Source organism: Malania oleifera, chromosome 2 (genome assembly GCF_029873635.1).
Source record: "Malania oleifera isolate guangnan ecotype guangnan chromosome 2, ASM2987363v1, whole genome shotgun sequence".
In the NCBI taxonomy this organism is placed as follows: Eukaryota; Viridiplantae; Streptophyta; class Magnoliopsida; order Santalales; family Ximeniaceae; genus Malania; species Malania oleifera.
Window position 1 is genome coordinate 133,084,358 of NC_080418.1, and position 27,531 is coordinate 133,111,888.

General features: G+C 34.9%; 1 protein-coding gene across 2 annotated transcripts in view; it reads right to left on the bottom strand.

Moving 5' to 3' along the window:
* LOC131149373 (uncharacterized) overlaps positions 1–25,365 on the bottom strand; it is a 95,459-nt gene extending 70,094 nt beyond the window's left edge. Inside the window, exons 1-4 of one of the 2 annotated variants that reach the window (XM_058099770.1) lie at positions 25,046–25,351; positions 24,650–24,690; positions 16,714–16,806; positions 9,756–9,830 (exon numbers count right to left, since the gene is read on the bottom strand). In XM_058099770.1, the coding sequence (XP_057955753.1) occupies positions 9,756–9,830; positions 16,714–16,806; positions 24,650–24,690; positions 25,046–25,298 (462 nt within the window). In that variant the 5' untranslated portion in view covers positions 25,299–25,351. Of the gene's footprint in view, positions 1–9,755; positions 9,831–16,713; positions 16,807–24,649; positions 24,691–25,045 lie in introns of both variants that reach the window. The other variant, XM_058099772.1, reaches the window with a different exon arrangement.
* Between the last annotated feature and the right edge of the window lie 2,166 nt (positions 25,366–27,531).

Genomic DNA, 27,531 nt, shown 5'->3' on the forward strand with positions numbered 1-27,531 from the left:
GAAAGGTGAAAAAAAATGGAGAAAAAGCAAGTATTTAGTTGAAGTGTTAATTAGAAAAAAAAAAAAAATTCTTATTATGTTTCACAATAAATAATATTTTATATTTAAAGTATTTACATTAGAAAATATTTTCAATTAATGATGTTTTACATTTGAGATACATTATTTATAAAAATTGATCTCAAAAAAAGTTTATTAATTTTAACGAACAGGTTTTCCTTCGACAGTCTAAAGGATTAAAACTGGAAAAATACATACATTCAGAGGCTAATTACCAAACTAGTATAATTCCACATTCAGATTCAAAAACTGGTTCCAATTATGTTGAGAACCCATTTCACAGATTCAGAATTACATTCAGCAAATTGCTAAATCTTATCAAACACCCCCTTAGTATACAACAAGATTAGAAAGAATAATGCTAGACACATAGTCCCCCCAAGTCTATAATCACTTCATATAGAAATCCTTAGTGAAATCAAACTATTAGGTGTACAATGATCCTATTTAATGCCATTAAGTTGCTGAACATTGAAGATTTTATATATTGCTAAAGATGAATAGCAGTGCATGGACGGTGGTATGTTAGTAATCTCAAATTTATAACGTAAATATCACCTAGACTGGAATCCATCCAAGTCTCCCTCTACCCATGGCCAAGTGATCCTATTTCTTAAGCTGTAGTTAAGGTCCATAGTAGGAACTTTTCATTATGGAGGGCAATTGGGTATTCCTTAGCACTATATAAACATTTTTTTATCATATCAAAGTGTTTGTGATTGATTACCTGATTTGAAATAAGTAAACATTTCTTAACCACTATTTTACACACATATTAAACATGTTTGATTTATTGTTTCAGTGATCAAATCTCCCTCTTAATCCAGATAGGTGCAGGAATCAGTAGAAAGATATGAACATCCTATGCAATTAGAAGAAGACTTGTCTTATATTTGTTAATTTGAAGTCCATAGACTCTTCACTTTTTTTATATAGAAAAAGAAATATATTGAGGAAGAAGAATAAAGGGCTTATAACCTAAGAGAAAACAAGAAAGTCACCAAAAAAACAGCCATAAGAAGAAGAAGAAAATCACTAAAAAAAACAGCCATAGGAAAGGAAAAAGCAAACAAAAAAGAAAAAAGAACTAACAATATCTAATTCATAAAATCCCACTTTAATCCCTTGCCATCATAATTCACAAAACACTGCAAGTTTGCTAATTCCCAGCAAATCAGATGACACAGATGCATACTCATACTGTTCCTGTAGTTCATCCAATAACAAGCCATCATCACATGCAAACTCATTGGCAACATCACTCTCATCCTCCAATACCTCCCACTGCTTTTTCTCCTCACCCTTACTAACTTCTTCATCCAAATCCCTCACTTTGGCAGTTAACATCCACCTGCACCACTGGCCAATGAGAATAAACCTTACCACTCCTAGCCTTATCACAGCTATTTCCCTTATTGCCACACTATTCCCCCATAGCTCCAAGCTTAACGTGAACATCAACCCCACACATTGACTGAGCCTTCGTATCTCTACCAACATCAATAGATACCAGAGGATGATGCCCATTGGACAATCTCTCATAATGATCACATTTCTTACCCAATAAAGGAAGTGGAGAGATCAGCTGAAGTCCTAGATTTAACTAAGCCACTCCTATCTTTTTATTAAAACCTGCCTACCAAGATCCATGGATTTATTATCCACGTTATCCCTCGCCCATGGAATGCAACAGATATTTAATATTGGATTATAAAAACCTCGCTCATGGAATGCAACTGACATTAAAGTTCAATATTAATTTTTTACCTTCAATTATAAAAATTTTTTGGTTATATTCCCTGATCTGAATTACTTGGAGGGCTATAGATTTTACTTAAGCATATGCTAGTCTCACTACATCTACATGGGAAACTAGCATGGCTGTCACGGGCCGAATATTTCACACCTTGTGAAGGGCCGTGCAGCACTACCTATAGCACTCTTGCATAACTAGTCAGCCAAAGATTACTGCAGCTTTCCACAAGAACACATTCATAGCAATTGAATGAAAAGTAAGCAAAAGTAATAAACAATTCATGAAAAAAAATGTCAAGCAAGTGGTAAACATTGAATCAACATAATTCATTAACACCACCTCCATAGGCAGCCTTTGTTTAGTAAGGGAGGCAAGTAGGCTAAATAACAAATGCTAGTGAGTTTTACAAGATTGATGAACACTCATCCTCCCCTAAAGATCTTTATATGCTATTTTAGCTCTGACACTAGGAAACATCCAATTTTCCAAGGAGTCATACTCCCACTTCATACTAAGGCTTAAACACACTCAAAGCGTAAAACCTACACTACTATTTACATAATAGTAGCTCATCCCATGCACACAAAGCAAGCGGTTGCAGGAAAACATAATGCCCGAAACAATTTAGCTCATGACATTCTCCCCCACTTATGCAATTGACGTCTTCATATACTTTAATGCGTACTCTTCAACTTTGTCCACGAACGATTGCAAGTCTTCTGCTGAAATCCAACTGCTTTCTTTGTCTCCAGGGCCCAAGGTCTTAAATTTCGATTTCGACTCAAATTTCGAAGCTCCAAAAGTATGGAAATTTTGATTTCGATGTCAATTTCAATTTCGATTTATAAAAATAACGAAAATCAGCAGTAAAGCATGGAATTCTTTGTGAAACTTTAGAAATGGTTAACAAACATAATCATGTAAGTTTTAGGACTAATATATTACAAGTTAAATACATCTATGTTGTGTATGAGGTGAAAAAGTTGTAATACAGTATGTGTATCAAGCATATTTGTAAGATAATATACAGTAAACATATTCAACTAATACAAATGAAATTCATATATCATTTAAATATTATTTATTTGACAAATAATGGTAATTTAGACATAAATGGCTAAATAAAATGCTGCTGTAAGTTTATTTTTTCATATAATTTCAAAAGCTTTTGTAATGATATTTTGTTTAGATAAAAATAAGTAAAATAAATTAAGAGAGAAATGTCACTTCACTCCTAAATCTCTTATTTTAATTTCAAGGAAATTTCATTGTATGGTTAAAATTTCAACAAGTTTCGCAGAAATTTCGAGATTTCGTTAAATTTCGGGAATATTCATGGAGATTTTGATGGAAATTATGCAAGACGGAAATTGACTGCCATTTCGATTTCGAGGGTGACGGAAACCAAAAATTTCGATGGAAATTTCGACAATTTCGTGGAAATTTAAGACCATGCCAGGGCCTTTCAACTTCACTAAGAACTTGTGTCACTTCTTCCTTGATGATGTGAATTTTTTGTCTACAAGGATGTCTTCAAATTCTCTTCTGTAAGGCTGGGCTATCTTTAGTAGTGCTCTAGTTGACTGACTTCTACTTGGATCTTCGATGTCAACAATAAATGGCTTAAAGTAGCTGTCATGAAACACATGATGCACTTTTATCCAATCCAAAGGATCAACCTTGTAAGAGGTCTTTCCAACTTTAGCCAAGATGGGGACCAGTCCTTTATATTTGCGAAGTGAATCTTAAGTCTCTATCACTAATAATGTCTTAGGAAAAAACACTCCAATACTTCACAATATGTTTTAAAAAAATAATTGTGCAGTCTCCTTTTCTGAAAAGTACATTGGTATAGGTATAAAAGTACCATACTTCGAAATATGTCCCTATCTATATCCACAAGTATAGACCCTGTGTCTCCCACTCTAAGCAAGTTATTGATGAAGTCAAGTGAGACAATCTCCCACCATATGGTTGGTACTTCAAGGGGCTCCAGCAGCCCTGCAGTCTTCTTCTGCTCCACCTTGTTTTGCTGGAAAGTGAGACAAGTTTGGGTATACTCGACCACACCATAACGCAGGTGTGGTCAGTAATACATCTGCTTTAGCAATGCCAAAGTGTGATACCATCCTAAAATGTCTTCCTCAGATCTCCAGCTTAAGGCACAAAGAATTGATTACCATATGCCATGGGCAATCCATCTTCTAACCTGAACTGGTGTGCTTTGCCATCTTCCGCCAACTTCATAAGGTTTTGAGCAACTAGATCTTTGGCAAGATTCTTCTTAATGCGCTTCCGTATTGTCATGGTAACCTTACTTACTGTCAAATGTGTTACCATCTGTAAGGCCACAAGCTCAGCCTTCCTACTCAGCACATATTCGAATTGGTTCTTTTGACCCGCCTTATACTAATAAGAAATCAAACTCTGCCAGGAATTCTAACCAACGAGCCTGGTTGGATGGTAACTTTGGTTGTGTGAGGAAGTGACTAGCAGCTAAGTTATCTGTTTTTTTACTACAAACTTTGACCCAAATAGGTAATGTTGCCACAAAGGCAATGTATCACCACTAGCATTTCTTCTCTTGAGCTGTGTTGTGTACTTCCACTCTACTTCATTAGGCTTTCGGCGCTCTACACACCAGGATGCCCATCCAATAACAAAACTCCAAGGGCATAGTCTGATGCATCTACCTATACCTTGAAGGATTTCATGATGTCTAGTAGAGCAAGTATTGGATATATCATCATAACATCTTTCAAGTTGTCAAAAGCACCCTGGCACTTCTCAATCAAGTTCTCCTATAACCTTTCTTCAATAGTTCGGTCAACGAGACAGTTCTCCTCGAGTACCCCTCCATGAACTTCTGATAAGAATTGACAAGTCCAAGAAAGGAATGCAACCCCTTCACTGTCATTGGGATCTAGTCTTGAATAGCTCTCACCTTCTCCATAGCCATCCAGATATGACCTTGCTTAATCATATAACAAGAAAATTTGGAATTTGATACTCTGCTAAGCGAAAGAACACTTCTCCCTCTTCACATAAAGATTGTTCTCCTTTAGCATGTCGAACACCTTCCATAGATGCTCTTTCTGTTCCCCCAAAGAAGAACAGTAGACACCAAGGTCATCCAAGATTCCAAGTATATCACGACAAATTTGTCAAGGTACTCATGAAACACAATGTTCATCAAGGTGCAAAATTCATTGGCACATTCATAAACTAGAAGAGCATCACAAAGAAATTCATATGCCCCATACTATGTTACACAAGTCTTCATCCCCATCTTCTATCCTCACTTGATAATAGCCTGATCGCAAGTCAAGTTTGGCAAAGTACTTTGCATTACTTAGCTAATCAAACAAATCAACAATTAGGGAAATGAGATACTTGTTGCGCATAGTCACCTTGTCGAGCGCATCGTAGTCCACACATATCCACATGCTCCCATCATGTTTCCTCTAAAACAAAACCAGTGCTCCAAATGGTGCTTTAGAAGGACGTATATAGCCCGCTTCCAATAACTCATCAAGTTGTTTCCTTAAATCCGCTAATTGTTGAGGCGCCATCTGATATGACCCTTTAACAGGCAGCTTCACTCATGATAGCAACTTGATTTCATGTTCCAAACCCCATCGTGGAAGCAAGTTGTGAGGTAGCATGTAAGCAATACGTGTTTAGCAAGGGAGACAAGTAGGCCAAACACATTTAACAAATGCTAGTGAGTTTTACAAGACTGATGAACACTCACCCTCCCCTAAAGAGCTTTATATATGCTACTTAAGCTTTGGCACTAGGAAACATCCAATTGTCTAAGGAGTCATACTCCCACTTTACACTAAGGCTTACACACACTCAAAGCATAAAACTTATATTACAATTTACATGATGGTAAGCCATCCCATGCACACTAGGCAAGTGGTAAAAGCCTAAAAGGTAAAAATGATGCCATAAGATTGGCTAGTGACACTAGGAAAACCCATGAAGAAACTCGCACAAAATCACCTTAAGCCAATTTGTCTTCTTTCCTCAAGAGGTAGATTATTAGTGGAATGACAAGTATGAAAAATAAAGAATCCAAAAGTAGCCTAAATGTTATGAATCAAAATATAAGAAAATTTTCTCAAATGCATGGTTCATTGCCACATGCTACACAGTTGTTTGCCACAAATGATTGCAAAATATTTCTACAATATTGAATTTTGCACACAAATTACATGATTACTAAAAGCAAATAGAATTATATAAACCAACTCTAAATAGGCAGGTTAGGGCATTATTGTTATAAATTGAATTTAATGACTTTTTTTTTATCACAGGGTAAACTTTTAAATTTTTATGTGTCAAGGCCTAAGGGATTATCATGCAAGAGAGGTGTGATAATCAAGGGGCAATCAACTCCACAGTCTCGAACTATAGAGTTGATGAGTGATAATCAAACTGCTATCCACATTGCCTCCAATCAAATCTTCCATGAGAGAATGAAGCATCTTTCTTTTAAGAATCAAGAACCCACCCAAGCCAAAGCCACTTTGGACCCACCCCTAGGAGGTAAAACTCTAGGATACCTATACTCCCCAATCGCCACAGCCTAGGGTGTCCAAAAGTTAATAGCACACAATTGAACCAAAGACCTCCAATTACCAAAAAACTCTTGCAGCCCATCCTTGTCCACCGCCCTACCACACAGAGGCAAGAGAGAGCAAAATCTATTGAAGTTGACTATCATTTTGTTCAAGAAAATTTTGTGTAGAAACTCATTGCAACAACACAAGTCAAGCCCGAATACCAACTTATTGGTCTGTTCACTAAAGCTTTAGGTGTGTGTCAGGTTAATAGATTTGTAACAAGCTTACAAGCTAGGTCCATATAATATCTATGCTAATGTCAGTAGCTGTGAGTAAGGGTATTATAATCATTGTGATGTACTCGATATATATTATAAATAGAGAGGAGACCTATCATTGTGATTAGGTTTCCAATTTACACAACACAAGGAATTCACCATGGTTATTCATTGACTGAAATTGACAACCATTTTTCCAAATGAAATGGCAAAAAAAAATGATGATTTAGCAGAAGAAAACCCAACCAATCATAAACTATAAGATTTGCAAGCACTCCTGTAGGTAAAGAGTCCTAAAACTTATATGGCGATGTCCCATGTGCAATTGAAGCAAATAGCCCTTAGGAATCCACCCTAGTTGTTAAACAAGAATTCATATGGTGAATTTAGGAATTGTCATTATAAATTGAAATATAAAATATGATGATTTTGCATGACACCCAATCAGTCCTAAATGGTGGGCGCACTTCATTGAGTCTCTTTAATATGTTTTATTTGTTCAAAATGTTTCAATGAATTTTGTAAAATGTTTTATTCATTTTTTTATGGTTCTCTCACAAAGTTTTCATGTTTCATTGAGTTTTGTCATCGTTAAAATTTGATATACATTGTTGGCGTACAACCTAATAGCTTTTAGGTGAAGTGGTAATCTAACAAGGTATCAAAGAAGCGCCTAGAGGACCTCAATTCTAGTCTTGTCACATTTATTGTGCAATGGGTAAAAGAAACTTTTTTTTCCATGTAATGGGTGTTATTTGTAATTTGTTTCTCTCCACATGCTATTGAGCTGCACAAGCAGGGAATGTTAAATCTTGATATGCATTGTTCCCCACAGCCTAGCAGCTTAATCTTTTAGGTAAAGAGAAAGTAGTAATCTTTTTTTTCGATAAATAAAGGGAACTTATGGAAAAGGCATAAAGGGGATGCCAGCACAAGATACATAAGATCAACCACCCTGAACAGTGTCATAAAAGATCAAAGATTACATTAAAATCATTCACACCAATTCCACTATGCCAACTGGCAACTGCCGTTACCCACTGCTCTAAACTTTTTGCTTATCTGAAGCACAGAGGTTAAGTTATTAAACAATCTCCTGTTCCTCTCTTTCCAAACACACAAGAAAATTGTGAGGGGAATAAAAGACATAGCCTTTCTTTTCTATTTTGTTGCACAAATCACTCTTTGAAAGTTGATTTCTTTGGAAGTATTATGAATTCAACTTATCTTAGCATGGTTTTCATTCAAATGTTGTGGGTTGAATCCATATTTTTCTGAAAACTTCATGAGCTCAGACAAAAATCGGGTAATTAAATATAGGATAAAATTATGTGCTGAGCATGTGCTTGTTCACCACACTTGTTATCATTTCAGGGTTTCCAACAGAGATGTAAGGTAAAACACAGTTCAACAAGACTGGTAAACATCTGCATATGGTTTTTTTTCTTTTAATAAAACAAAATATTAAAAAAGCCAGAATATAAAAAATTTAAAAAGGCCAGAATAAGTTACAACAAAATAATCAAGCTAACAAAATCATTCAGTCAATCAAGAGCAGAGAAACAAAAGCAGCTAAAACAACCAGAAGAAAATGCCCACAAAGAGACAAAGAAAACAATTCTGTCTCAAATCCAATGTGTAAACAAAGTTCAATCATGAAAAATACCAGCATTCCCCACGACCAATCAACTCAGAATACTACAAACCGCACACGTCCACCACCTTCTAGCATCCTAACACCTCTTGAAACCTCTGAAAGTGATCAAAAAGAATGCTTGCAAGGTACTTCAGCACACCCAACAGTCATCAAATTGACCAAAAGCCCATGATCAATCATGTTCCGGGCTGGGGAGTTGACATGTAATATGATAATAGTTATCAAAATGGGTGGTTGAACTAGTAAACATTTGCTCTATACTTTAACATGGGAAGTTTAGCTCTCCAGTGGGCATCCTTTTTGTGAAAGAAAGTTCCCGTCCAAATCCACATGAATAGAATAAGAATCCTACCGTGATCACTGCTGTTTTCTTTATAATTTTTTCCCTCTGCTGCCCATTTTGGCAGAGCGTCTAGAGCCACACTGGTCCAAGTCTACATACTGTAGTTTATTTGCTTCGTGGATCAGTAGCACTAAAAATCTATAATTAAAAAATAGTAATAAAAAAAATTTTAAAAAAAAAAAACTAATGAACAGAAAAAACAAGGCAAAAGTTACAATCAACAACTAATGAACTGAAATGAAACATCTTAAAAACTGAGAGTTCAGAGTTGACAGGAACCAATTCACCTACACTGATTGGTTTCTTTCCAATCCAAAATAATTACTCCCCATCTCAATAAACACTTTACTTGCAAATTTTCTCTCTCCTAATGTAACAAACCATTCTTCAACCCAGTCAAAAAGGCCAGAGTACAAATCAATGTTTTAAAACTTTCACTTAACTCAAGAAATTAATTCAACTAGGTAACTTTTGATGGAATTCAAACCTTAAGAACCTTCTAAACCTTCTATGGATCTTAAAATGCTTTTGATTATAAGTTTGCATGAATTTTACAAACTAGTCCTACTTTCACTTTAACAATGGTAGATCAGAGTTTGAAATTAAAAGAAGATAAATCCACCATGGAAGTTTATATCCCTGTCGCATTGTGTCATTATGCCAATGTCAGAAGCTAATCCAAGGAATTCAGCCCTTCAATTCTTTTCCAAGATAGAATTGGTATTCGAAAGCCCGGTCTGGACTCTGGGCATGTCCAAACTAGGCTGAACTTGTACAACAGGAGAAGTTAACAGCAAAAAATATTACTTGGAGTACTACGATTCAAACTTTGTCCTCCATAAATATTTAATCTACACAATGAAGTTCAGAAGCATGTGATGCCTCCAGAGTGTACCAGATATTAGTCAATGCCAACCCTAGCCAAATTATCAGCAATTTGTTTATATGCGAAAGGAACAAACTGTTTTACCATTTCCTTTCTAATGATATTTCTTCTTGTATTAAAAAAAAAAGAAAAATACAAACTAAATTGCAGTTAAGTGTGCATACTTATTGCAAGCTTTGAGTAAAGAAAACGAAAAGGAATTACCAATGATACACCACCAGAACCCAGTTCACACATTGTGTTCACATTTACTTCAGCAACAAGCAGCCCCGTGACAACCTACATTCAAATAGGATTCTCAGACTTTCTCCATTTCTTTATAATACACACAAACATCTAAGTAACAATTTAAATTCATTAATGGTGAGTAACAACAATTGAAAGATTAAAAATGCCAAAAGAAGCCTAGAAAGAATCTTTTTTGCATTTCATGAAAAAAAAAACGGTCGAAAAACAGCAACAGTACTTGAGATTGGCTAACTTAGTGCAATCAAACTGGTTTTTTGTTCAAAAAAAAAAAAATTGTATATTGATACTCCACTTGCAGGAGTTAAGCAGCGCTTAAATCACTTTCAAGGTTATTGTCAACATGTACGGCCTTGGAGATGTTGTGCCTCAACAGGGTGGTGAGGAAATGTATTTAATTTATATTTTTTAAATGGTTGACTGGAGTCGCCACTGACTTTTCTATTTATCCTAAATATGGCTAGGTCACCTAATTACTACCATTTTTAAAGAGAGAGTAAACAAAGACCAAGTCCAAGAACATTATGTGAAGGTACATCGCCCCCGACACACCTGTTCAACAAATGGTACCTTATTAACTTCTGATTATCACAAATGCTGACTAAACATAACCTTTAATTCAATCATCAGGACACTAGGGTTACCTTACATGTTACTATTGATCCGTGGCATCCACCTCATCTAACCACTGTTTGGAGCCACTTAAACAAAATAAGTACTTGTGCAAAAAAGTACTTTTCGGCTTGCATCTGAATAATAGTCTCCCATTCAAGTTCATGGAGTTCTCCCACATCAGTAAAATCTCAAAAGAACATTATCGCCCTCACTTTAAAGTTTCATCGTTAGAATCATTTCAACTATTTTCATATTTGTTAATTTAGAGGCTGCTTTGTATCATTTTTGTTTCTTGTTTTCTATTTTCATTGTTTGTACAGTCAAGAAACAGGTTATGACAAGTGACAACTCTTTTGTTTGTGTTGCTGGTTTTCTTTATGGTATTGAGTTGTTGTGGCAACTACAAATCTTTAATATCCACTATTGACTTTTGCAGACTTAATCATTCATTTTCTACTAAATTATTAATTAAAATAAAAATAAATGACCAAGTGAATTTAATTATATTTAAAATAAAATATCCAAAATTTTTCAAAATTTTTGAAAAAAATAATATAAGTCATTGAAAAAAAAAAATTTACCATTTTTCAATAGCCATGTACAATAAGGTTATTTAAGTGGTAAAAGGTGGGTTTAAAAATATAATAGTTAAATAAATTATTATAGATAATTACTTTTATTATAATAATTTTCTAATTTATATTTTTTTGCATTTTTACTATTTTAATCTTATTTTCTAATTGTCGTTTGATTCAATGATAAAGATGAACAAGTTTTGGAAATATTATCCATGTTGGTAGTTTTTAAGTTTTTTTTTTTTTTTTTTTTAATTTTAGTTCATAGTTTTCATTTGTGGTTTTAGTTTCTATAATTTTTGACAATGATGCCAAACGGCTCCTAACCTTTCCTTTTAAAATTGTGTCCCCCCATATGCCATATGGTATGCCGATTAGGGATATGAGAGAAATCTTGAAACGATAGAATAGCACTACTTTTGAGCTTCATGATAGAATTCATTTCACATTAAGATTTTCCAAAATAGAAAGTAATCGCACAAGAGTACATCTAAAAAAATACGAGAGTAAATCAAAGAAACCTACTCTCTAAAAGAAGGACAAAATGGCTTTTGCAAATAATACTAAATGCAGTAAACAAATTAAACAATTGTACTAACTATAAACTAACAAAAACACTTCTTTTAAAAAAAATTGGTTGGCACTTTTTGTTAGCCCCAAAGTTTCTATAACCTGATTTGATGATAACAAAATATATGAAGGACTAATAGCTTTTGTGCTTAAGTTGTTCTACAAGATTAAGCCATTGGAGTTGGGGAGAAATTGAAGAATTGGGAGAAGACAATGCAAATCATTTCATCAGTTGTAATTTTTTTTTCTCTCATTTGTATTGTACTTTAAATTATAAAATCAGGAGAAAATATAAGGCATAATACATACGGACCAAAACCGGCAAAGGACCCAAGCCTGTCCCAAGGGACAATCAACCAGCATCGAGGGTGGTCGACCAACCTCAGGCAGAGGCCAGAGGCAGTTCACTGATCTGACAAGTTTTGCCCGCAACAGTCACTTTTTCCTCTCTAACAGCTGGTAAGCGGTTGACTTGACCCTGTAAGCAGTCGACTGGTCTGAAAGCCAAAAAGAATCCAATGGCCAGAAAAGGGCTAGTTTTCATCCGATATCTATACACATGTCATCCTAAGCCTTGAGAGCATTAGAAAGCATACCTATACTAAATATCCAAGTGCTTGTACTTTCATTCTCTCTCAATCTCCCTTTGTACCTTATTTTCTTACCTTCCACCGAGCACCAAAAGTTGAGCTTTTCATTCTGATCATTTTTTTTGAGAATTTATTTTGTGAGCTCAAATTGTATATCTTCCTTGTGAGGATTTTTTTTTGGAAGTTGTGTTGTATTGGTTCCTTGGCCTCCATAGAAAACAAGGATTGTATTTGATTGCCTTATCTCTGAAGAACAAAAGGTGTATTGGTTTCCTTGGTCTCCGTTAAAGTTAGGGGTCGTTTGTTTGCGCTTAATGGCCTCTAAATAGAGGTAACAGTCCAAAATTCAGCAAACCGGTGTGATTTGGTCAGCCTCTATAATAGCTTCGGATTGCCTCCAGAAGAATCAGCAATCTCCCTGGTGCTGATTCAGTAAAAGCACAAATTAGAAGCTTTTTTGACGTTTTTACCCCTAAAAAATAACACAAATTACACAACGTAGGCTCTCCTCCCATGATCAACCAAACGACTCATGCCCTATCTCTCCAAGCTCTCACCTCTCCAGTCCTTCCATTGCTGAATGAGCACCTTTAGTGTTGTCTCTCTTTTTTCAACATTCTCCTTGCTCCTCCAACACCAACATGTTCTTTCCCCTCTCTCCTTCTCCTTCTTCCTTTTCATTTATGTTCTAGTTTTTTTTTTTTTTTTTTCAGTTAAGCTTTGGTTTATCTACTGCTGCACAAGATCCCAAAATATGATTTGGGAAGGCTCATCTTGCTTGAATGATCTCTGACTAGTGTGACTTTCAATTTTGGAAAGACATAAATATTCTTTTGCATTCCCTGGACCCCACATACGTGGGAGCTTTGTGCACCAGGCTGCCTTTTCTTTTCTTTTTTTAATATTAATGAACTCTGCACTCTGACAAATCCTAGCCCACAGCAGAAAGAGGCCATGAATGCAATAGATTCTTAACTCTTCCACTTCCTTTGTGGGAATTTACAAAGATTTTTCTTTGTATATATAAAGGATCAAAATGCTAGATCCATTGATGGAAATTATTTTTGCAGAAGGTGATATAAATGGAGAAAAAAAAATAATTTCCTATTCTGTTTCACAATAAATAAAATTTTATGTTTAAAGTATTTACATTAGAATATATTTTCAATTAATGTTTTTATGTTCTATATTTGAGACACATTATATATATATATATATAAATTGATCTTAAAAAATGTTTATTAATTTTAACAAACAGGTTTCCCTTGATAGTTTAAAGGATTAAAACTGGAAAAATGCATATATTTAGAGGTCAATTACCAAATAACTGAAATAATTCAGCACTCAGATTCAGAAACTGGTTCCAATTAACCCAGTTCACAAATTCAGAATTGCATTCAGCATTCAGTGCCGAATTGCAAAATTTTATCAAACACCCCCTTAGTGGAACCTCAAGACAGTTGGTCTTGAGAGAATGGATGCAAGCGGGGATAGCTGAACCACTATAAAAGAGTTTGCGCAAGTCTCTTCCCTTCTCTTTAATTGCTTTTATATTGTGTGGTTTGCTTGATTGTATTAATTGCTTTAAATTTTGTATCAAACACTTTAATTTTTATAAACCCAATTCAACCCCACCCTCTTGTGTTTTTTGGATTTTTGGAAATTTTTTGGAATTCTTTGAGATTTTTGGCAGCTTTGAAAATTTTGAATTTTTGTGTTTATCTTATTTTTTAAATTTTTTTGAATTTAAAAAAAAATGAAACAAATAAAAATAAACTACTTACATAAGAAAATATGAAAATTGTTTTTCAAAAAATCAATATTTTATATTTTTATTTTTATAATTTTACATTTTTTCAATTTTAAAAATTAAAAAAAGGTAACACTCAAAATCATAGTAAGCAAAAATATAAAAATAAATTATGAAGATGGAGTGATGATAATAATAGTAACGAAAACATGATAATAAAGTTATAGTAAGAACAACAACAAGAATTTTTTTCGTTTTTTGGACTTCTTCTATTTTTTAAAATAATTTTTGGGAAAAAAAAATTCAAAACAATATACAGCAATAAAAATGTATATATTATAAATACAATAAAAAGTCAAGATCAGGTCATACCCAGATGACCTAACCCGGTGACCTGTTCTGGTTGCACATAACTTGCAGGGTGGAGGGTCGGTCTGAACTGAGACCACCCCCAGTGCTTTCTATTCTTCCTTGCAATATTAGGTTTTCCAAGGAACCATCTACAGCAGCACTGCGCTACCTGCCGATTGCCATCAACAGCAAGCTGTCTGCCAAGGTCTCCAGAGCACACATTGCTGCTGGTGATGCTGGGGCCTTAACTGCCTTGAAACGCTCTCTCACAGCCAATCAAGTTGGGGTGAATTTGGTTCGATGCGGTTCAGTTTTAGCCAATACCAAACACCGAACCACAAAATTCAGTTTTTTAAATTACTGAATTAAAAACAAACCGGAACCAACAGTTTTCTCTCTAATTGGTTTAGCGGTGCTATGGTTTGGTTCAGATAATTAACTGATACTTGGAAGCCTCCAAAATTCTTGGCCTTAGGTTATAAAATATTTAAATTTCAAGGACTCAACCGCAACATGGGGAGTCTAAATTGGGCCAGGCACACTAAATACAAGCCTGGAACATTGGGAAAACTCAATTGCATGATGGGAGTCTAATGTGGGCCAGGCGCATTAAAAGCAAGCGTAGCCAGCAGCCAGATTGATGATCAAGGGGAAGGGGACAACCTATATTTATAGATGAAGGAGAGACTTCACATCTCTACCATATCCGATGAGGGACAAGAATGGATGGGGAGCATTAAGCAAGCCGTTCAGCATGTGTGTGGATTTCCTGCTCTTGTTGTCCCACATCGAAAATTTGTTAGGGAGGGGAGTCTCCCCAGCTTTAAAAAAGCTAACTGTTTCTCTCTTTCTTTTGATTTCTAAAATGATTAAAAATTAAAGAGAGGCTAAGACAATGAAGATGTAATAATTTTGTTCAAAACAGGATTTACTTGGAAATTAGTAGTTAAAGAACTTACTTATATATTAATGTCAGTTAAACCTTTGCTATTATATTGCATGACAGTATTAATATATATTTTTATAAGATATTTCAGTTTTTCAGTTCGATTTTGAGTTGGGAACTGAAACTGAACCGAAAACCGAAATTTTCTATACGCAAGAACTGAAACCAAAACCGAAAACAGGACAACTGAACCGAAACTTATTTTGGTCCAGTTTCGGATCAGTTATCGGTTTTCCCGTAAATTTTGCACACCCCTACAGCCGAGGGTCTAGTAGGGTGTTTTCTGTTCTTGCTCCCAAACCTCTAATAACCTAGGATTTTCTCCCACTTATATATTTTAGCGATCTGTGTCTCCCTATAACATCCACTATATAGTGCTAGGCATGGTTTTCAAACCCAGAACGGACCGGCTGGTCCAACCAAGTTTGACCAGGACCTGTCAACAGGCAAGTCTACTGACCTTCCAGTCACGGTTTTGAAGAGAACCAGGATTGAACCAACTGGCCCAGTTGAAACCCTATTCGTGGACAGGTCATCCCATCTCTTTATTGAAAAAAGAAATGGTGATGCATTTTTGGGTGAGAGAAGACTCGAAACTTAGACCTAAAGCAGAAGAAGAAAGGGAGAAGAAGAATAAAAGAGTTACCACTGTACGCAGCATCCCTTGTGGTTTGCACATGCTATAAATAACATATATACAAGTTTACACATGCTATAATAATACATTACAAAAAAGATAACTTATATTTGAACACAACAATTTAACTAAATTTTACTTATTTTTAATTGAATCAAAATCTCCTTTTTACCTGTTAATATTTTTATTTGACAAATATTAATAATAGCCATTATTAATAATAATTTCCAAGATTTCTTTAAAAAAATAAAAAATGTACACAATTTTATTTGAATTGTTATTAGTAAATAAATAGATATTGCAATTACTATTAGAAGATTATGACCTATGACTAACCTCTTTAAAATATATTTCAGATAAGTGGGATATTATCAATAATTAAAACATATATATGTCATGTAACCAGTTCGACCACTGGTTTGACGACCAGGTCTGACCAGTTCTACCGACCCTGTGACTTTACCAAGTCAGTCACTGGTCCAAGTTTTTAAACCATGGTGCTAGGTTGGGAACCATGCAATAAATGCATTTTAGATCCCTTTGACCTTCTATTGTGCAACCTACCCTTAATGATTCCATTAATAAAAACTTTCCCTCAATTATTATCCACTTGGTTGTTGTTAAGGCTTGACATATATTGTTGGCCCACAACCTAACAGTTTAAGCTTTTACAGTTAGAAATCATTTCTAAACTTCTGTGGGGTAGATCAGACAATATACCAGGCGAGACACGCTTGAAGCCTAAAAATGGTTTTGGACCTTTTGGTAAATAGGCAAAATGAGGTGACATTGGCTATCATGCCAAATTCAAAAGGACGAAATTAAAATTAAGTATCCCTGAGATAATGCATCTTGGTAATTTGATTTAGTCAAGGTTATTACCATAAACACCCAGCACAGAAAGCATGTGACTGCTGAGGCTAGAAATCCAGATTCTTGAGTCACAGCTGGAATAGCAAGAATCCCTGCACCTACCTGTAAATATCAATGAAACAAACAGAAGTGTGAAAAACACAATAGAAGAAAAGAAACAAAACAAAAGAGGAAATGCAACCATAATGAAGCTCCACTCAAATGTGAGCAGGAAAGTCTTTCGCATTTAATGCAAATGACACAAAAATTTTAATTTTCCACTTGGAATCTTTCAGGGCCAATTTCAAAGACCAATTTTAGCTGCTCTAAAATTTTCTGTCTGATTTCTCAAGAACCCACAAATTCTTCTTGTATGACCACCACCAGTCTCACCATCCCCCCCCCCCCCCCCCCCCCCAAATGCCATTCTCAAACAAATTATAAGCAAAAGGAAAATTCTTAAAAGAAGAAGCCACACTAAAAACATTTTCCTTCCAGTTTCCTCTATCTTTCCAAGAAACAAATCAAGAACAAATATTTTAGCCTTAACCTGCAAAAAATGTTTCAATAGTTTTGGATCTTACTAGACAATCAAAAATGACCAAATCATCACTGACTCTAGCAATTCACCCACTGAATTTGATTCATGTAATTCTGAAACTCTGCAACCCTGTCAGACCCAAGTACTTAGAACCCCAAAAATAGCCTTTCTGCTTAACATGATTACCTTCCATTCCTTCACTACGCCGGTTCTATGCTACAAAAGCGGAGAAAACAAAACTTGAGGTCTTTGTCACATCACAACAATATCATTCTTCACCCACAGAGGAGTATAGTGTTCAACCATTGAAAAGGAAGGACTGGTTGGCTAAGGCGATACTCACATATCACTGTGACGTTAAGATTCAAATGTTAGTTTTCTCAGTAGTTTGTTCAACTATTTGTCAGTTTTGTTCAAGTTACTTCCTTTTCTTTCTTTCCCTTTTTTTTTTTTTTTTTTTTTCTTTTTAACTAAAGAAATCATATGCATGAAATATATTTTTTTATTGTTGATTTTTTTTTTATTAGTAAAGGAGAAATCTATTAAAGGGTGTCAAAGGGATCCACCCAATTACAAACAAATCTAAAAAGATCACCCACACTGCAGGATATCAAAAAATTCAAGAATTACAAGAGATCGTTCAAAAACAATCCACTATGCCAGCTCATTACATTAGCAATCCAACAGTCTTGACTAATTTGTAAGGGTGTAGGGGATCCTTCAAAGGCTCTCCTATTTCTTTCCCTCCACACAAACCAAAAGATGGAAAGCGGAATGAGGGACAAAGCCTTCCTCTTCTCGTTGCTGGCATGGATACCTTTCCAGGCCCATAACTCTTTCCCCACAGATTTGGCAGTAACCCACAGCCGCCTGGCCAAAGCAGCCAATAGGCCAAAGATCAAAAAGTTCCTGCTCCAGCAGCAGTGCAAGAGGATGTGGTCAACAGATTCAGCAATATCCAAACATAAAAAGCACCTATCAAGGGTTAAAATCTTCCCAAGTGTTGGCCCCCATGCAAAGAAAGCAGCCTTTGTGAGGGCTGTGATTTTCCAGATGGATTTCCAAGGGAAGCTGCTGCTGGTTGTTTCAGAAAGAAAGAGGCTCTTGTAAAAGGGTCCAACTGCCCATTTTTATCCACAATCCATTTGGGACCATTAGTAGCGTGCTAGCGTACTGGTAATGGAACTTGTATAAGCTGCCACAAAACTCCATAATGATCACTTTCCCAATCAACAAAGTTTCTAACCAAGGGAGTACTCCAAAAAATCATTTGATTTATAACTTGAAGATGGTTACTAATAAAGGCATCCTTATCCAAGACAAAGTGAAAATGGTAGGGAGTTTTGCCCGAAGGGGCAACTGGCCACACCAAATATCATGCCAAAAGAAAACGTTGTCCAGTTGTCCCCATTCCTAATGAATTTTCAGAATTTATAAAATCCAACTGCATAGCATCCTCTCCCAACATTGATGATCCAATCATTGAGATGAAGACTATATTCAGTGGCAATCATTCCCCTTGAAAGGTGGTCTTTTTTATTTATGAACCTCCAAAGCCATGTCTCAAAAAGGGCTTTGTTGAAAGTAGAGAGGGATTTTAGCCCAAAGCATCCAAGTTGAAGAGGTGGTCCCCCCCCCCCCCCCAATTGACAAGATATATTTGAATTCCTTTCCCAAGCTACCCTGAAGGAATCTCGTTTGGCAACTAAGCAAGGTAAAGGGAAGAAGGGCATATAATAGACTGAGAGATTACTCAAGGTGCTCTTGACCATTGACTTACTTAGGGGTTCCTTTTGTTTTTTTTTTTTTTTTGGGGGAGGCGGGGGGTGTTGATCTTAGAGTAGTAGGCTTTTGGAATCCAGTGGTGGAAAAGGGTGATGAAGAGATTAGATGGGTGGAAGGGAGCTCTCTTCTCTTTTCAGGGAAGAATTACTCTTATTCAAGCTTGTCTTTCTAGCATCCCACTTTATTCATTGTCCATTTTTAAGATCCTGCAGGGATTGCTAGTAAACTTCAGAAAATCATGAGATACTTTCTGTTGTTTGACATGGGGGGTCATAGGGATCAATCAGTTAGATGGGATGAGGTCTATAGACCTAAGGAGGGAGGACTGGTAAGTTGAAGTCTAAAACGCCCTTTTAGCTAAAGGGTTATGGAGCTTCCCTTTAGAAAAAGTTTCCCTTTGGCATAAAGTTATAAGAAGTTTGGGTTGATGAGAATGGGTGGGATACCAAATAGTAATTTAAGATGTTCTTTCAAGAGTCTATGGAGGTCCATTTCTCAGATTTATCCTTCCTTAAACCCTCACACTAAAATTGCTACGGGCAGGGGATCACATATCCACTTTTGGAAAGATCCTTGGCTGGGTAATGTAGTCTTGTCCACTTCTTTGCCTCATCTCAAATTTGAGTAGTCTTTTAGTTTCCTAGAATCTTCATTTAGGAGACCTCTTAATAATAGGGAGGTAGAGAAGTAATCTTCTTTGTCATCTTTATTGAACCGAAGTAATCTTTCATCAGGGAGGGATGTTTGCTCTTGGTCCTTGGATCAGTTGGGAGTGTATTCTTGCAAATCTTGTTTTGAATTCCTGATTCATTCTAATTCTTCACTTCTGCTCTTTACTATAATATGGAAGGCCAAGGCTCCCTTAAAAATTAAGGCTTTCACTTGGTTGTACTTAATAAGATCATGGTCTTAAATTTCCATGAAATTGTCTAAATTTCCATCGAAATTTTTGGTTTCCAACAACCTCGAAATCGAAATGGCAGTCAATTTCCATTTTGCATAATTTCCATTGAAATCTCAACGACTCATCCGAAATTTATCAAAATCTCAAAATTTTAGCGAAACTTGTTGAAATTTTAACTATACAATGAAATTTCCTCAAAATTCAAATGTTATGAGCGAAGCGAAATTTCTCTCTTAATTTATTTTATGTATTTTTATCAAAACAAAAGATAATTACAAGTGCTTTTGAAATTATATGAAAAAATAAACTTACGGCAACATTTTATTTAACCATTCATGTCTAAATTATCATTATTTGTATAATAAATAATATTTAAATGATTTATGAATTTCATTTGTATTAACTGAATATGTTTAATGTACATTATTTTACAATTATGTTTGTTACGCATACTATATTACAACTTTTCCACCTCATACACAACACAAATGTATTTAACTTGTAATATATTAGTCCAAAAACTTACACTATTATGTCTGTTAACCATTTCTAAAGTTTCACAAAGAATTCCATGTTTTACTGCTGATTTCCGTGATTTTTTCAAATCGAACTCGAAATTTCCGTCAAAATTTACATACTTTCAGAGCTTCTAAATTTGAGTCAAAATCGAAATTTAAGACCTTGAATAAGATAAATACTAACAACTTGTTACAAATGAGAAGACTAAAGACCTTTGAAGGCTCTTTCTCCCGATGTTTGTGTGCTTTGTTTCAAGGACTCTGAGAGGGCTTCCATCTCCTTTAACAGTGCGATTTTGCTTGGAGGGCTTGGAATAAACAGTTTTGTATTATGAGGGAGAGTATGCCCTGTATCGGCAGAAGACTTACTAGCCGTTTCTTTTACAAGGTTTGGTAGAAGGAAGGAGAGGGAAGTCTTATGGAGGTTTTATGGGGGATATAGATGGAATGCAATGCACAGATATTCTCTGAGAAAAAATTAATTTGGGAGCTGGTCTAGGATAACATCCAGCATTTAGTGCTTCAGTCTTTTTGCTGGGCCAAACAGATTATACCTCAAACATCATTTATACATACCCCTAAACAGGATGGAGTAGCTGAACGGGGTAAAAAACAAAAAAAACAAAAAAAAAAAAAACAGACATTTATTTGACACAATACAGTCTTTACTCCTTCATATGCATGTTCCTAAAACCTTTTGAATTGACATTCTTCTTACAGCAAGTTTTCTCCAGAACAGGAAGCCCTCCAAAGTAGTCTAGGGGGGCAAATTCCCTTCACCATTGTGTACCAGAAACATCCACGTTTTTTGTTGTGCCCCATATCTTTGGGTGCAGATGTGCTCTTCATATTCCACATACAAGTCAAAACAAGTACTCTCCTCTTGCTCTTAAATGCTTCTTTGTCAGGTACTCAAGAATTTAGAAAGTATATATATGTTTTGATCCCCACACTGGCCAGATATGTTAGTGCCAATGTCGCTTTTTTTCAAGGGACATCTTATTTCTTTAGTCTTGGATGTCCTCCTCGGCTGAATCCATTTTGAGTCCATCAGCGACTTATGGTCCCCCCTTGTGCGTTGATCCTCCTATTCCTACTCTTATCCCTCTCGAGAAAACTTCCGCTCCTCTTTCCACCAGTCACTAAACTTGAGAAACAATTAAGGATTTATGAATGACAAGAAGCAGGCATATACATCACTGCCAGCATGCAGTCTCCTCTTTTGCAAATCATTGATTCGGCTTCTGGATCTCCATCAAAACATGACTTAGATTTGCCCACGTCCTTGGAAAGGAACTCTAACATGTACTCAGCAATTGCTTATCCTATTGCTAATTATGTTTCAGTTATTCACTTCCCACTGCTATGCATTCTTTTTCCTCATCTATTTCCTTTGTTTCCATCCCTTCCTCACATGTTGAAGTGCATGCAAACCTAGGGTGGAAGCATGGAGTAGATGTAGAAATGGATGTCTTGGCCCCACGTAACCTCCTAGGTATGTTACTCAGACAGAGGATATAAGGTATTAGGTTGCATTAGGCCATTTATGGTCTTAAGCCATCTCTTCAAGCATGGTATGACAAGTTTAGTATGTAAAGAATGCCTAGAGATTTGTAGAAAGGGGTACATGGAGCAAACACCTAGGTATGTCACTGAAGGGGCGAATGGTAAGGCCATTTATGGTCTTAAGTGGTCTCCCCAAGCCTGGTTCGATAAATTTAGTATGGCAGTCTCTGAATTTAGCTTTATCCAATGCCACTCCAATCATTGATGACATCATCATCATTGGCAATGTCCAGAGCACGATTGCAGATATGAAGTCATGGCTTCAAGAAAATTTTCAAATAAAGGTCTTGGACGCTCTGCATTATTTTCTTGGTACTGAAAATGAACACTGTAAGAAAGGGTCAACATATCTCATCAAAAACATTTCTTGAACTTGCCAAGCAAAACTCGTATCTTGGGAGCTAAACCAGTTGATACTCATACGCATCCCAACATGAAATAGCCTAGGGATGCTGGACCATACTTGAGGAAAAACATCAACATAATTGATTTACTAGATGGTTACCAGACATGACATATCCTTTGTTCCAGGGTTGGTGATACAATTTATGAATTTAGATGCTCTGTTTGTAGGATGCTTTTTTGGAAGTCATGATGCTCAGATGCATATTGAGCTGGCTTTGTTAATGATCAATGGTCTACTGGAAACTACACATTAGTGGGAGGTAATTTTGTTAGGTAGCATAAAAGAAACAAATTACTGTAGCAAGATCTAGTGCCAAAGGAATGTATCAACAATGGCTCATTCTGTGAGTGAGCTTAAGCATACAAAGTCCCTTATGTCAAAGATGGGATTCTTGGTAACGAAACCAATAGATATGTTTCAACCTACCATTAATCTTGCTAACAACCCAGTGTTTCATGCAAAGAAAATTGAAGTTGTCATTTTGTGAGGGACATTGTGTCGAAGAAGGTTGTGAAGACTCCTTTGTGAAATCTGATAATCAAGCAATGTTTTCACAAAAGTTTTATTTAACGTGTCTTATCTAATAGTCATAACAAGCTGGGTTTGGTGATATTTATAAGCCTCCAGCTTAAGGGAGGGTGCTAGACGAGAATATATTCATTTAGTAATTAGGTGGTTTGAGTTGGGGTATTGTCGTCCTTATGTCTTTTTTATTTATTACTATAGAGGGCAGATCTGGAGTTGTATAAATGCCCTAGGAAACTACCAACGGGGCTTTCTTTTCTTCTCCTCTTCTTCCCTTTTTCATCTTTACCCCGAGTGTTGTATTTTCTTCATTAAATCTTCAATTTATTTCAAATTTACAACATTGATAAACATCAAAAGTTCAATTTTAGCCAGAAACAGAAAATTTCTCCCTTCTAGCCCAGATTCCCAAGAAAAGTTATTTTTAGTTGAGGAAAATAGTTTTTATTTTATACTTCAAGTTTTGAAAGAATTACCAAATGAACCATATTTTCCAATTTTACAACATTTAATTTTATATGGCAAACTTGGAAAACAATAAAAAGATGTCTCACAGCTTTCCTATACAAATGTTGGAAAGCTAGGAAACAATGTAGGGGCCCGTTTAGTTGTGGAAAACATTTTCTAAAGAACAGTAAAAAATTTCGTCTTATTTTTTAAATTTTCAAGCTTCCTATTAAAAGGGTAGAAACTAAAGAGTTTGTTTAATTGTGCAAACTAGCTTTTCATTTTTTTATTTACAAAACAACAACATCAAAAACAGCAACAAACCAAGTCCTAAGTCCCACTATGTGGGGTCAGCTACATGAATCATTTTCCGTCAATTTACATGATTGTGGGCAATTTCCTCTAATAATTTAAGGGCCATTAAATCCTTACCTACTATCTCATTCCAAGTTATTTTAGATCTACCCCTCTTCTACTGCAACTAAGGGTAACTAGCTCACTCCTCCTCACCAAGGCACTATTTAGCCTATGTTTCATATGCCAACACCCTTCCCTTATCTTATATCCTATAAGTGTTATGCCTAAATTACCGTGAACACGTTCATTCCTTAATTTACCATTTGGATATGTTGTTTCTTAGTTGCACAATATTTTGATCCATATAAAATGGTTGGTTCTATAGTCATCATATAAAACTTTTCTTTTAATTTTAAGAATATTAATGATCACACAACATACCCAATGCACTTCTCCATTTTATGCATATTACTTTAACTTATGTATAACATCTTCTTCTATTTCTCATTCAACTTGCAAAATAGATTCGAGATATCAAAATCTAGTAGTTATTTATTTATTGAGCATCAAGTTCAACCGAAATTACATTTCATATATTCTATCTTATGTTAATAGTGCCAAAACATTTTATTGTCGTTCATTTGTTTTATATAGATGTTGTAAAACTGAAAATTTTAGCTAACTTTTTTGTAATTCTTTGGAAAACTAAAATAGAAAATAAAAAACTATTTTTCACAACTACATGAGCCATTGAACCCATAATATTTTTGGAATTATTTAAAAACTGAAAATAGAAAAATGAAACTGTTTCCCATGACTAAACAATGTAACCCCATTCTCTATGTATCATCCTGACCAAATAAAACTTTCCCTAAGTTCACGTCAGACTAAATCTAAAACACAGTGTATGCCATGTGACTACATAACTGCATCGGGCGTAAAGCTGATGCAAATATGCCCAAGCAAAGAAAGCATACCGTTGTGCCAGCGACCAGAAAAATCGCACTGGAAAGACTTCCTGATTGCAGGAGGGAAAAAAGTAAGCAATAAATAAAAATAGGCGTTAGCCTTTCGACCCACAAACAAATAAATAAATATGGGCATTCAAACAATTGTCCACAAATATCTGCATTTTAATCAGCCTAAGCTCGGCTTTGAGACATAATCTAAGTTTTGTTTGGTCGCAAAGAACTCTGTCTTGAACTCCAAATACGCTACTCGATTGCTTCGTATATCAAAGGGTTTTCGAACCAAATCCAGTTCCAAACGCAAAATCTAGCGCCAAGCAAAAAATCCAGAAAATGGGAACTCCCTCCAAACAAAGCACGATTCAATTGTAAGCAAGCAAAATCAGCCTTGCGGAGAAACAATACCCGGTTCCCTCTTGAGCGTGGCTTGATTGAGGTTGGAAAAGAGCCTCTCGATCTGGTATTCTTCATTAGCGGGCTGTCTCTGGGATACGCACTTGAGGGTTCTTTGAGGACGAGACACAAGAAGGCGCCGTTGGATCGAAATGGAGGAATTGCGGTGACGAATTGAAGAATCGTGTGACGATAGCGAGCGGCGCTTGGGCGATTGCAGTAGAGTGGGAGAAATTTGCAGAGAAGGATAATAGGAATATGCCATTATCCTCCTTGTTCTTCAGTTCTGTTCAGTGGCTGTTCAGTGGAGACTGGAGATGCAGAGCAAAACTAGTTAAGAGTGATGTGGGCGTGTTTTTTCTGTAAAACATTTTTGTTGTTTTCTAAATTTTAACCTCCTAAATATTGACATTTTGCCCCGGCGTTGTTAAGTTGGTTGAGCGAATTCTAGGATTAACTCTCACGAGGTTGGCGGGTTTCCGCCTCCTAGGTTCGATTCAGCTCTTGGGCTACTGAAAATTTACCCTCTCTATGCATTGTGGGCCAGCTACACAGGGCGTGGAATTAACCGCGGACCATAAAACGGACGTGGACACCAGGATGTATCTAAAAAAAAAATTATTGATTTTTTTTACATTTAAAAATTCTTTCAATTTTTTCTTAAAATTTTTAAACTTTTAAAAACTTCTTTCGGTATTTCTTTCTCACACCCTCAAAATATTAATCATTTTATAAAATACAAGGAAATGTTAGTATTTTTATTTAAATAAATCTCAGGAACGATTTGTGGATTCCTGAATCTTAGGAGAGGTACTAAAATTTTTTAAACTTCAAGCGAGGTCAATATATTATTTTTTCAAACCTCAAGAAATGGCAAGTTTTTTTTGCTTTTAATTTTATAATCGTAAAACTTTTAAAATATTTTTAAAAGTTTTAAGATTTATTATTAAAAACGTAAAAAATCAAGAATTTGCTTCAATGTGTCAAGAAAATATTTTTTATTTCTAGATTTCCTAAATAATCACAAAAAAAAGCAACTTATTTTCAATTTTTCAAAATTTATATGAGATAACGATTGAAATTATAGATATAAGTTTTTTCTTTTACATTTATATTGTCAATTATTATTTATTTTTTTGTAAAAAAAATACCTCTATGAGCTTTTTTCCTTTTTTGTTATAGCCTCTGAATCTTATGAATACCTTTGGGAACACTCAAGTATTTTTCTTAATACACTTAAAAAATAGTTACATTCTTTCCTCTATTGAGCGTACTTTGATGTTAATATAAAAATATTATATTTTAAGATATGTTTATAACAATAAAATAGATCCCATTGTCCTTGACTTTGAACCAATTAATTATAAAGGACATGCACTATGTGTGTGCTCAATGACCCTCTATTTTTAAAAAAATTTAAAATTATAAAGAAAATAAAAAAAAATTAAACAATATAAGGGCATTTTGGGATAGTTATACATAATTATAAGTAGTTACAGGGATAAATTTAACATAATTATAAGGATATTTTGTGATAATTGTGGGTAATTAAAAAAGTATTTTGGAATAATCACGGATAGTTATAGATATAATTTGACATTTTTGAAAGATGACTCTAGAAGGAAAATTTCCTTTATAGTATTAGAGACATAAGAATATTTTGAGATAGTTATGGATAATTAAATGAGTATTTTGTAATAATCATTGATAGTTATAAAGATAAATTTGGCTTTTTTGAAAGATGACACTAAAGAGAAAATTCTTTTTATAATATTAGAGATGAGACACTCTTCCACAATCTCGTTGACACTTGAAAGAACTAGCTTACGTATACTCAACCCACCTCATCTCATGATGACATCCACACAACTCCATCTTCCTAACGTCACTAACTCAATGAATAAAGAGTTAGTTTGCTTGAACTAGGTTTTGAGTGGCCTTTATGTAAAGAATTTGAAATATTACACTTCCAAAGTAGAAATAATTTATTCTAAACTTTACTTTGAATCTATTCATAACAAATTTCTTATTTTCAAAGTGAGAATCCCTTAATCACTATATTTTGTAGTTTTTATAATTTTTTATTTCCTTTATCATAATTATATTTTTCAAGATATAACTAATAATATTATCATTATTATGCACATTACAAGAATGCATGTAATATTATTAGCCTTTACATGCTTATAGGTGTCATATGGAACAATATGAAGTTATGTCTCGTTCACGGGATAGTTATCTTTTTGGAATAAAATGGAATGTTATAAAAATTTTGGTAAAGCGGGCGATATCTAGTCCTTATATAGTTCTTATTATTTCATTAAACATATAATAAGAAAGAATGAATATTCTCATGGTAAATCTAAGAGTTGTTAATCATTATCTATTTCTTGTCATGAATTCATAAAATGTTACCCATTTATTATGAGTTCTATATAGTAATGTAACCTAATTTTATTGTATTATTAGGAATGTCGATGAATGAGCAAAACCAATTT